General features: G+C 41.0%; 1 protein-coding gene across 2 annotated transcripts in view; it reads left to right on the forward strand.

Moving 5' to 3' along the window:
- WDFY1 (WD repeat and FYVE domain containing 1) overlaps window positions 1-12,719 on the forward strand; it is a 78,448-nt gene that overhangs the window by 42,813 nt on the left and 22,916 nt on the right. For both annotated transcript variants that reach the window (XM_021666521.2, XM_064372946.1), the window contains exons 5-8: window positions 1,191-1,341; window positions 3,741-3,853; window positions 7,145-7,271; window positions 8,384-8,489. In XM_021666521.2, the coding sequence (XP_021522196.1) occupies window positions 1,191-1,341; window positions 3,741-3,853; window positions 7,145-7,271; window positions 8,384-8,489 (497 nt within the window). The remainder of the gene's footprint in view (window positions 1-1,190; window positions 1,342-3,740; window positions 3,854-7,144; window positions 7,272-8,383; window positions 8,490-12,719) is intronic.

Raw genomic sequence — 12,719 nt, forward strand, 5'->3', positions numbered from 1 at the left:
TTTCAGTTTTAAATTTTTATTTTTTAAGTAGAGATAGGGTCTTGCTGCCTTACCCAGGCTGGAGTGCAGTGGTGCAATTATAGCTCAATGTAACCTTCAACTCCTGGGCTCAAGAAATCCTCCCCCCTCAGCCCGCTGAGTAGCTAGGACTACAGGCAAGTGCCACCATACCCAGCTGATTTTTAAAAATTTTTTTGTAGAGATGGGATCTTGCTTTGTTGCTCAGGCTGGTCTCCAACTCCTGGCCTCAAACAATCCTCCTGCTTTGGCCTCCCAGAGCGCTGGGATTATAGGTGTGAACCACTTGGCCCAGCTGAATTTAAGATTAATAGGTGTCATAGCATCCTTTAAGTTTCAGAATCCTTCATGAGTATTTAATTTTTCAATGTAACCTTTTAGCAGTGGATGAATCTGACCTTCATGGAGACTTTTGGGGAGAGTCCTTCAGTTCTTCTTAAGCAGTCTGTACAGCTGAAAGCAAGGTCAGCAGTTTGTCTGGCCTTTGACTTCATTCATTAAACATCTACTGCATGCAAAGTCTGTACCAGATGAAGTAGAAGGCAGGTTACACTGCCCTGGTGTGGCTTATAATTGACCTGGAAATATTTCCAGAGTTGGGTAATAGAGAGAATACCTTCCTCATTCTCAACTGTTATTTTGGAACAGAGAACTTTACAAATGCTTTGTCTTTATGAATAATAAAAGGCTAACACTGATAAAAAGTATTCCAGAAACAAAACACGTAACATCATTTTTTAATTTTAGAAAACTGCAGTTGCTCTTATTTAGAATGCCATTGTTTTCTAAGGGTTCAAAACAAACGATTAAAAAAAATTGAACTGTTATGACTGCTGCTTCCTACATGGTTCTCATTCATAGTTACAGTTTTTTAGAGCAAGGTAAAAATGTTCTCTTGAGCATAGCAAAAAAAATATATACTCTCTAATCTATTATTCAATTCCTAGCTTCTGGTGGCCACGCCTATGGGGGGGCAGAGGGCAGGGCCTCAGAGAGAGCCTGTGCTAGTGAGTTGTTGAGCTGGGGCGGGTTGTCTGAAATCTCCTCACAGAGGACAGGCATTTCCGATACACTCTTGTACACAGCTCTGTCCCAGCTGATCAGATTGAGAGTTCTTCCCCGTGGAGTGCTGTTTCTGAAGATGTTATCTCTTCACCTTTCTGTTCCTGCAGCTCATCAGAACCGGGTATCTGCGATTATCTTCAGCTTGGCCACAGAGTGGGTGATCAGTACTGGCCACGACAAGTGTGTGAGCTGGATGTGCACGCGGAGCGGGAACATGCTCGGGAGGCATTTCTTCACATCTTGGGCTTCGTGTCTGCAGTATCCTTCAGAGCCATGGACCTCTCCTTCTCCTGGCCTCTGCTTCTCAGTGTTTGGTTCTGAATCTCATCCCAAATTGCTAACCGAGATCTAAAGACTGAATGAAACCTATTTAAGTTTGTGCAAAAAGTAATTGTGTTTTTTGCCATTGAAAGTAACTGCCAAAATTGCAATTACTTTTGCACCAACCTAATACATATTTCACCGAAAATCCAAGAACTTCCATATTTGCTTTTCTTTGCTGTAAACTGGGTTTATTAAAAATAATAATGAAATGAATTGTTCTCTGCTGGGAGGTGCTATAGTTTTGTTTTTGAGACAGAGTCTCACTCTGTCACCAAGCTGGAGTGCAATGGTATGATCTCTGCTCACTACAACCTCCACCTCCTGGATTCAAGGGATTCTCCTGCCTCAGCCTCCCGAGTAGCTGGGATTACAGATGCACACCACCAGGCCCAGCTAATTTTTGTATTTTTGGTAGAGACGGGGTTTCACCATGTTGGCCAGGATGGTCTCGTTTTCTTGACCTCATGATCCACCCACCTCGGCCTCCCAAAGTGCTGGGATTATAGGTGTGAGCCACCACACCTGGCTGCTATAGGGTTTTAATACAAAATTGTAGGAAACCCAAGTTCATTAATGCAAACCCCTCCTCTCACATCTTTGTGTTTCTAATGGAAAGACTTTTTATTGTGTGAAGAAGAAAAAAATGGAATTTGTGTTCTGGTAATTGGTTATTTGCAGACCCTGTAAGCATATATACCAAATATTAAGGGTTTATAGCCCTGAGATTTGTTCCTAAATGGACTACAAGGAGTTTTACACAAAACTTTTGCCTAATGCTTTTTTGTGTGTGGAGAGGGCCCGTAATCCTTATAATACTCTCAAAAATGCCTCAGAATCCCCAAAAATGCAAAAAATCACTGCCTAAAAAATTCCTGCTACTATGTGGAATTTGCTTCATATAGAGCTCACCTTTACCTGAGGCTCCCTCTGCCTGCTGTGTATCTCAGTGATGGCAAGATCAAGGTTATCAATAACAGGCAAACACCCCTCGGTAGTTTCTCTCTCAGAGTTGAGTGTCTGGCATAGTAAAATTCCATCCATTGAAAGCCTTTCTTTAAAATGTTTGCTACAAATGAATGCACAGCATGAGATATTTTAAATAGTACCATATGGTTTAGAATCAAGCAAAAAAAAAAAAAACAGATATAGTGTGTGCCACATAAGCATTTCTGTTATGTGCTAGGCCTCTCATAATGGATTTGTAGAAAATGAGACAGAATCACAGTCATGCCCTAGTTTACGGTGCTCCTTTTGACCGGTGTTTTGGAAGAGTGATAGTTATCCTGTTGTAAATAGCTTTCCTAATATAAATAGTAGTTAACCCGTTGTATATAAATTTCTGGTTTTCCACAAATATCTGTGGCCACAAATTGAGAAAGTCATGAGTTGTGACTGATAGTTAATATATTTTCTAAATTTAAATGTACTACTGCCACAAATAACTGTGTTTTGGATTATTAAACTACCAAAGTAATTTAAAGTGAATCATCCCCTTCATTTACAGCTAAATTCTCTAGGCCAAAAGAGACATGGATTCATTTCTTGTATTAGCTGTCAGATTTACATTGTTTTCAGAGATATTTCATAAATAACTATTATGTTTCAGAGCATTCTTGCTGTTTTCAGTAGTTAGCACTTTTTTTTTTTTTTTGAGACAGTCTTGCTCTGTCACCTAGGCTGCAGTGGTGCAGTGACGTCATCTCGGTTCACTACAACCTCTGCCTTCTGGATTCAACCTGTTCTCTTGCTTCAGCCTCCCAAGTAAGTGGGATTACAGGCATGTGCTACCACGCCCAGCTAATTTTTTGTATTTTTAGTAGAGATGGGGTTTCACCATGCTTGCCAGGCTGGTCTTGAATTCCTGACCTCAAGTGATCTGCCTGCCTCAGTCTCCCAAAGTGCTGGGATTACAGGCGTGAGCCACCGCACCCGGGCCCATTAGTTAGAAATTTCATTCTTTGACACTTTATTGTACTTGATTATATCTACTTGTTTTCCTGTGTGTCTGCCCTACCAGCTTTTATCTTTTTTTATTGCCAGTTCCTGGGATCTTGTTTGATATAGTAACAGGCACTCAATGAATTCTTGTTAAATGAATAAATATAAACTTTCCCAGTAATAACAGCTGTTTTAAATTTTTCCTTCAATATTTACATATTGCATGGTTTTCCATTGGGTATTTCCTTTCTTCTTATAGTTTTAGGTGTATGCTTATTCTCTTTAAAATGCATGTTTTCTAACTTTGAAAACTAACTTTGACTAATGCTGGCATCTCTCTTATGAGAGGATTTTCAGGTGATTTCTGTTCTACATCCTTGACTGCATCTCCTCAGATATGACTTTGACACTCAGTATGCTTTTGTTGGTGATTATTCTGGACAGATCACCCTGCTGAAGCTTGAACAGAACACGTGTTCAGTCATCACAACCCTCAAAGGACACGAAGGTAGGCTATATTATCACCCAATAGTTTTTTTGCCTAACTTGGGCATCCAAATTCAGTTCTCCACTCTGTGGATTCATGAATGCTGTATTCCTCATGATCTGTCAGATTTCATTCTGATTGGCCAGATACGGATTTACAGTGAAAATTAACTGAAGGTGGGGTGATGGGTTCATTTCATATTGTTGAAATCCCTTCTAAATTGCTTGTGTGGATAATAATTTCTATGTTGCTTACCTTTTTAAATTAAGTTATGGCCAGTGTGCTGGCTCACACCTGTAATCCCAGCACTTTTGGGGCCAAATTGGGTGCATCACTTGAGGCTAGGAGTTTGAGACAAGCCTGGCCAACATAGCAAAATCCCATCTCTAATAAGAATACAAAAGTTAGCCTAGCATGGTCGTGCATGCCTGTAATCCCACCCCCAGCTACACGGGAGGCTGAGGCAGGAGAATCACTTCAACCTGGGAGGTGGAGGTTGCAGTGAGCCAAGATTACACCACTAAACTCTTGCCTGGGTGACAGAGTGAGACTCTGTCTCAAAAAAATAAAAATAAAATAAGTTACTGTGTTCAGAAGACCTTTAAAATTACTTCTAAGTGGTAAGACCTTTGGAAGAATTGTTATTATTACTTCAAAAAATGTATCAGTTTCTAAGCCCCTGAGCGAGATCTGATAAATACAATTAGAAGGAATGTATGGGCTGGTTCAGCCACTGCTTGGGAAACATATCCTGGGTAGGGACTGAGGGAAAAGAATGACTGGGTGGAATTTTATTTCTGTAGTGCAGTGAGTAGGTGAAGCTCTGTGGAGGGGTTTTAAAAGTCCATTGATTGTGTTGAGTGATTTGCCACATACACATATGTAATAAAGAGGTTTCATTGGATACTGTGTTAGGCCATTCTTGCATTGTAATAAAGGAATATCTAAGACTGGGTAATTTATAAAGAAAAGAGGTTTAATTGGCTCGTGAATCTACAGGCTGTACAGGAGGCATGACGCCGGCATGCTTCTGGTGAGGGCCTCAGGAAGCTTATAGTCATGGCAGAAGGTGAGGCGTGAACAGATATATCACATGGCAAAAGCAGGAGTAGGGGTGTGGCGGTGCCACACACTTTTAAACAACCATATCTCAAAGGAGCTCATTTACTATCTCAAGAAGAGCACCAAAGGGATGGCACTAAAGCATTCGTGAGAAATCCACCCCCATGAGCCAACTACCAGGCCCCACCTGCAACATTGGGGATTACAGTTTAACATGAAATTTAGAAGCCAGGCCCGGTGGCTCACACCTGTAATCCCAGCACTTGGGGAGGCTGAGGTGGGCAGATCACTTGAGTTCAGGAGTTTGAGACTAGCTTGGCAACATGATGAAACCCTGTCTCTACTAAAAATACAAAAAAAAAAAATATTAGCCGGCCATGGTGGCAGGCGCCTATAGTTCCAGCTGCTCTGGGAGGCTGAGGCAGGAGAATTGCTTGAATCTGGGAGGTGGAGGTTGCAGTGAGCCAAGATCATGCCACTGCACTGTAGCCTGGGCAACAGAGGGAGACTCTGTCTTAAAAAAAAAAAAAATCAATGAAACTGAGAGGGGGCACATGTCTAAACTATGTCAGATGCTAAGCTGTAATGGATTGCAGTTTTCATACACATCACAGGATCAAATTCTGATATGTGTCACAAAGTATAAGCTTTGAGGCCATCTGGTTTATGGAGAACTGGAGAATTGCGGAAAGAATTAATGATGGACTTATTTATGACTACAGTTACTAAATAATAAGTGTACACTATGCTTTCTATGTAATCTATTTAGGTGAAATAGAGTATATCAGATCAAGGACCCTATAGGGGAAAAAGAAGAAAAGAGAACAGCAAGTTAGAATAGATTTGGGCAGGAAAGCAGAGGCCCGTGAAAAAACCACTTTCTGTTTATGACTAATTTTCTCATGACCCCCACGCTCTTCAGTTTTTTCAGGGTTGCTAAGGGCAGAATGGGTTCCGGTAACTACTTAGTAGCTTTCATGTTGAAAGACCGTATTTATCTGCCCTTAGGCCTCTAACTGAAATGGATGGCACATAGATTACACAGGGTCAAAAGTCATGTGAACTAACCCCTGAAGTCTTTGCAGAGTATTTCTTTGTTTTTCCTTTGTTCTGTTTTTGGAAAGTGTATGTGAGAAAGTAGTGTGTGTTTGCTTTTGAATATGGCATCATTAACTTTCTGTATACCTACCAAAATTATTAGCTTGTGTGGCTGGTTCAGTTTTACTAAGTTGATTAATAATATTTTTTCTAGACAAACAGCAGTCGATGAACAAGGAAAGGATCTACTGAAAGATAAACCTGTAAAAAGAAAGAGTCTCCAAGGGATTCAAATTTAAGTTAGCCAGTATAAAGTATGAACTGTGAGGTTCAGAATTTTCACTTAAATTACTTGACATAATTGTGTAGTGTCCAACAGACTTTTTTCTGTGGTACTTAATTTTCTTAAACATAGACATCTTGGAGTAAAATGCCTGCAAGGTCCCAGAGACCCAGAATAATCTAGACTTTTTATCTTGTGTAGGATGGACACCATAAACTTTACTGGTTTTTCTCATTAAATATTAGTAGCATTTTCTTTCTTCAGAAACTTTTTCTGAACATTTCATATGTAACTACTTTATAATTTTTTTTTGCCAGAGAACAAGGAAAAACTTATTTTAAAAATCTTTGTATTCAAAGCAGGTTTTTTTTTTTGAGACAGAGTCTCACTCTGTCACCCAGGCTGTAGTGCAGTGGTGTGATCTTGGCTCACTGCAACCTCCACCTCATGGGGTCAACCAATTTTCCCACCTCAGCCTTCTGAGTAGGTGGGATTACAGGCACCCACCACCATGCCTGGCTAATTTTTGTATTTTTGTATTTTTTTTTGTTTGTTTTTAGAGATGGGGTTTCACCATGTTAGCTAGGCCTAGTCTTGAACTCCTAGCCTCAAGTGACTCGTCTGCCTTTGCCTCCCAAAGTGCTGGGATTACAGACATGAGTCACCATGCCTGGCCCCAACTAGTTGGATGCACAATTGAAAATTCTAATCTTACAACTGTGGATAATGGTGCTGTGTCTTCTGTATGACTCATGATAGCGTGGTTGAATGACCCATCATACACCATGAAGGTGGTACCTTTTGGATAAAGACTCAGCTGGTCCTTGTTTGGTCTTCAGCTGTCAAATGTGTACATCCTGACGTAGATATATTTTACCTCTTCTCCCTCCCCTCTCCCCTGCCTCCCTCTCTCTCTCACAAATCCCTAGGTAGTGTCGCCTGCCTCTGGTGGGACCCTATTCAGCGGTTACTCTTCTCAGGAGCATCTGACAACAGCATCATCATGTGGGACATCGGAGGAAGAAAAGGCCGGACGCTCTTACTTCAGGGCCATCAGTGCGTGACCACTTGTGGGGGTGGGGAAAGAATCCAAGTTGGTGGAGAGCCAGGGAAGGGCATTAGTAGTCTGATTGATATCACTCTCTGCAAACTTTCTTCTAAGATGGCAATTTGATAGGGCTCAGTTCACTTTTAACTGCTGTCTGTCAGCCCTGAGTGTCTGATGTTTAGTAGCGAAAAAAAAAAAAAGGGGGCTTTCTTCCTTCTTAGTCCAAAGAACACTTGCCACTTTATCTTTCAGGGAATCACACGGCTGAAATATCTGAGGAAGGCAGGCATAGGATAGAGACACAGTGAGGACTTTGACCATGGAAGGGTGCATGTAACGTGATACTATTACTGAGCTGGGAGCCTAACTCTTTTTTTTTTTCAGTTCTAAAACATACTAACTTAAGAAATAATGTCTAGTTTGACAGTGGAATTCACCATTGTATATGTAGGATCTTGCCCTCTAGCCCTGAAAGAAAAAGAAAGACCGTTTCACTCTGTTTTCCTTTCTTTCCTTTTTGGCTAGGCTGCAGCTGTTACTGTAATCACAATCAAACTGAAAATTAGCTGAGGAGGCATATTGTACCTGAGTATAACAGGCCGAGAGCTTGTTTCCTGGGGCATCCTAAGGGGTAGTCTGACAGGCATGCAGGAGGGGACAGAGGTTTTCACCCCAACTATGTGTGTGTCTATGTGTGTGTGTGCACACTAGTGATCTCTGTAGTATTTGACTACTTGTTCATATGAATTGTGTTCAGTAAGGGAATTATACCTCCTTTGTTCTTTTTCGTTTCTGAACAAGTAGGTAAACCTTATGCATCTGAAAGAGAAATCATGGTGATTGGTCCCGAAAACCATACCTCTCTCATCAAATTTCTGGCCTACAATTCTTAATGACTGATTTCAAAGTAGTCAAGGATTTTATAGAAAGTATCATTCTGTACTATGAGTTATAAAATGCCAAGCAAAGTTTACACTGGAATTCGTGTTACCATACTAAATAGTCGGTGGTAAACTACCACTTGCTGATTTTAATCAGGAGAGCTATTTGAGCCTAAATGAAGACAGTTTCTGTGTTTTTCCACGTGGAGACAAGTAACTGTTGTGTGTGCTGTTTGCAGTGACAAGGTGCAGTCGCTGTGCTACCTTCAGCTCACCAGGCAGCTCGTCTCCTGTTCCTCGGACGGCGGAATTGCAGTGTGGAACATGGATGTTAGCAGAGAAGAGGTAAGAGGCAAGGGCAAGTCCAGGCTGATCAGGAGAGACCCCCAAGAACCTAGCTTCTTGGTTTTTCACCCCGCAAGCTGTAAATGCTGGTCCAGGTGCAGACAGTGCCAGCTTCTCCTTCTCCTGCTAATGTGTTATTTCTGATAAGGTCCTGTGTGTCATTTTGTACTGCTTCCTCTACTCATTTGAGTTTCTACCAATGACATGCAGTATCTACAAACAGCATTTAGGCTGGTTCTCAACCTTGAGCAATACACTGAGAAAACACTTTGAGACAGATTTCTGGCATATCCAGGGATTTGGACTGCATAGAGGTCCTCCGAAGCACCACTGTGGTCCCAAAGCATTCCTGTAGGAAACCCTAAGAGGTGCATCAGTGACTGCTATCAGAAATGTAGCTAGACACTTGACATGTTTCTGGGAAAGTATATTTTCTTTTCTCTGCTTTTACTTCCTGTTGAGTTCTAATTCACTGAGTCCATGTTGATATAGTGGGTTTTTTTTTGGGTGACCTAATTTCTAACTTGGTTGGGCCACTAACTAGTTGTGAGACCTTATTTGGTTAAGTGCCTTAATTTCTCTAAGTATCTGTTTGCTTCTAAAGTGGAATTGTAGAATGAAATGACTTCTCAGTTCTCTTCCAGTTCTTAGACAGTCTAATTGTCTAAAAAATCTCTCTCTCTCTTTTTTTTTGTTTAGACAGGGTCTTGCTTTGTCACCCAGACTGGAGTGCAGTGGCATGATCGTAGCTCTCTGCAGCCTCAACCTCCCAGGCTTAAGCAATCCTCCCACTTCGGCTTTCTGAGTAGCTGGGGCTACAGGCATACGCTACCATGCACACTTTATTTTTCAAATTTTTTTTTGTTGAGACAGGGTCTCACTATATTGTCTAGGCTTATCTCAAACTCCTGGGCTCAAGCGATCCTCCTGCCTCAGTCTCCCAACGTGCTGGGATTATAGGTATGAGCTACTGTGTATATCCTCTTTTTAAAATATTTTGAATAATGCTGCAGTGAATATTCTTGACCTTGTCATTGTGTGATTGATCAATTATTTATTTCAGATGAATTTCTGAAAATAGACCTTCTGGGTCCGAGGATATATACATTCTTAAGGCTTTTTATAGATGTCAAATGATTTCCAATCAAGGTTTCCATTCTCATCTCTGCCTGCACTGGCATTATCTTTCTTTTCTAAGTGACATCTACAACTTATGATGTTGTTAGCAAAAAGCAAAAAAGTTGATGCCAGAGAAGATTTTAGACCATAAGGGATGTTCATGACCTATAGTTTAATTTCAAAAAAATGTGTTGGGCACCTACAGGGTGTTTTTACAGCCAGGAAACTTAAGTGAATGTGTATAATAAATGGCTTATTGATATTGCATTGCAGTACCGTATATGATGTCATATATGTTACATGACATCACATGTTCTGTTCAGTGTCCTGTGCTTTATGGCAGTATGTTGTTCAGTGTGCTGTGCACCACTGCAACAGACATTATGCGTTGATGCAGAATTCCCACCAGTCCCTGCATGTGTCTGCTTTGTGTTGTCTCTGATTGTTTGTGAGTCTGATTCTCAGTTATTAAACCTTCAGTTTTAGCATATCCCGGTGGAAGTAATCAAGGGGCTTTCATCTATTTTTTTTCACATGGTGACATTACTCATTTCCAGACTTTATGGCTATTGTATACAAAGATTCTTGTCCCCAAGAAATTTGTAATCTAATGAAAGAAATAGACTACCTTATAAATAATAAAATGCAGTCCATAACAGAGATATACTGCTTGTGAGATTTTTTTGTAAGTTTGTAAGACAAGTCAAATAGAGGAAATTTGGATTTCGTGTCTGCTGGTTAATTTCTCTTCTTGAATTTTCTAAAAATTATTTGGTAAGGCTTATAATATTTTATTATTAAACATGATAACATTGGCTCAATACTATAGGATGTGGCCAGGTGCGGTGGCTCATGCTTGTAATCCCAGCACTTTGGGAGGCTGAGGCGGGTGGATCACCTGAGGTCAGGAGTTCGAGACCAGCTTGGTCAACATGGTGAAACCACGTCCCTACTAAAAAAATACAAAAATTAACCAGGCATGGTGGCGGTTGCCTGTAATACCAGCTGCCTGGGAGGCTGAGGCAGGAGGGTCACTTGAACCCAGGAGGTGGAGGTTGCAGTGAGCTGAGATCACACCATTGCACCCCAATCTGGACGATGAGCAAAAATCCATCTAAATGTGTATGTGTGTGTGTGTGTGTGTGTGTGTATTATAGGATATTTAGTACTATATTTGCAAAGATTTCTTTGAACTGTGTTTTATATTTATCAGCTACTAGTTATATGAACCAAGAACAGCTAGTATACTGTTCTGTTTCCTGGCTCTTGGCCTATTGTTTTTCAGTCTTACTCTGAGAGAGCAGAAAACTCAGAGAGAGGCTGTATTCCCTGGGTGATGAGGGGCGGAGACCGTTGGTGCCCAGCACTGCTGGTGGCTTTCCCAAGGGTTTCACAACTTAGATTTTAATCTGCTGTTTTTATCGTTGGTAAATTCTTTTTAGAAAAAGTATTTAGAAAGTAGTAGTGGGATTCCTACCTTCAAAGTGTATCATTATGGAGTATATTTATATATCTAGAGAAAGAAAAAATAGTCTCATCAACCAAGGCATTTCCTGTGTATACAAACTGCATCTGTAGAAGAGACAGGGCAAATTGTGTCAAAAAGATGCATTATTTTTAGTAGGTTTTTTTTGTTTGTTTTTTAATAACTGAGAAAATGTACTGTAAGGATAAGCAGCCTGTGATCTCTAAGGCTCTGACCCTGCCTTAGGGTTTTTGGCTGGAGTGCAGTGGTGCAATCCCAGCTCACTGCAGCCTTCTTGTCCTAGTTTCAACTGATTCTCCCACCTCAGCTTCCCAGGTGTCTGGGACAACAGGCTCACGCCACCATACCTGGCTAATATTTTGTATTTTTAGTAGAGATGGGGTTTCACCATCTTGGCCAGGCTGGTCACGAGCTCCTGACCTCAAGTGATCCGCCCGCTTCTGCCTCCCAAAGTGCTGGGAGTACAGGCATGAGCCACTGTACCTGGCCTTTAGGGTTTTATAGGCCTTTCTTAGGCGATGGCATAGAGGATTGATCCCAGATTCTCTAGCTCTGCAATGCATGCCTGGAATTTCTTCTCTCCAAGGCCCCTGTCGATACTAATTGGACCGTTTCCTACCCACTGTGGCTTCAACCACTATGCTGTCACGTTGGAGCAGATTTGCCTCCCTACCAGATGATAATTAGAAGGGCTCCTTCTCTGTAAGTAGGCACGAAATGTAAATGAGCAAGTAACAATGATTAGAATGAATCTTCTTGAAAGAGAACTTTATTTTAAAACTAGTAGGTTATAGAATATATAGCATTTTGTATACTAGTGCAGTGTCGATGAGTACAGCAATTAGTGATAGTAGAGCAATGGAATTGATTCTTGTCATCTTTGTTCAGATTTGGCAGGTGGAAAAAGATGTAGAAACGCGAGTGAAGCCGTTGTGTACCTAATTAATATTCTCTCTTGCTCTTCTCAGCACTAAAGTCTCTCCTTAGATAGTAAGTATATGTTAGGATGGTTCATGTTAGCTTAAAGTATAATGCTATATTCTGAGTTTTAAGTGAAATCAAGTTAGGGGTATCTCTTATATTAAAATGTGTTCTAAAAAGCTATTTGTTTCTGATTTTTATTTTAGTTTGTTATCTCAAATTATTTTAAGCATATATTTTCATCACTGCAACCTCTGCTTCCTGGGCTCAGGTGATTCTCATGCCTCAGCCACCCAAGTAGTTGGAACTACAAGGCATGTGCCACCAAGCTCAGCTAATTTCTGCATTTTTAGTAGAGACAGGGTTGCAGTGAGCTGAGATTGCATTACTGCACTCCAGCCTGGGTAACAAAGCAAGACTCCATCTCAAAAAAAAAAAAAAAAGAATTGAGAATTTAGATTGGGCACAGTGGCTCACACCTGTAATCTTAGAACTTTGGGAAGCCGAGGTGGGCAGATTACTTGAGGTCAGGAGTTCGAGATCAGGCTGGCCAACATGGTGACACCGTGTCTCTACTAAAAATACAAAAATTAGCTGGGTGTGGTGGTGGGTACCTCTAATTTCAGCTATTGGGGAGACTAAGGCAGGAGACTTGCTTGAACCCAGGAGGTAGAGGTTTCAGTGAGCTGAGATTGCACCAACTC

This window comes from Aotus nancymaae, unplaced genomic scaffold (assembly GCF_030222135.1).
Source record: "Aotus nancymaae isolate 86718 unplaced genomic scaffold, 86718_ANA_hifiasm-v0.15.2.pri h1tg000008l, whole genome shotgun sequence".
NCBI lineage: Eukaryota > Metazoa > Chordata > Mammalia > Primates > Aotidae > Aotus > Aotus nancymaae.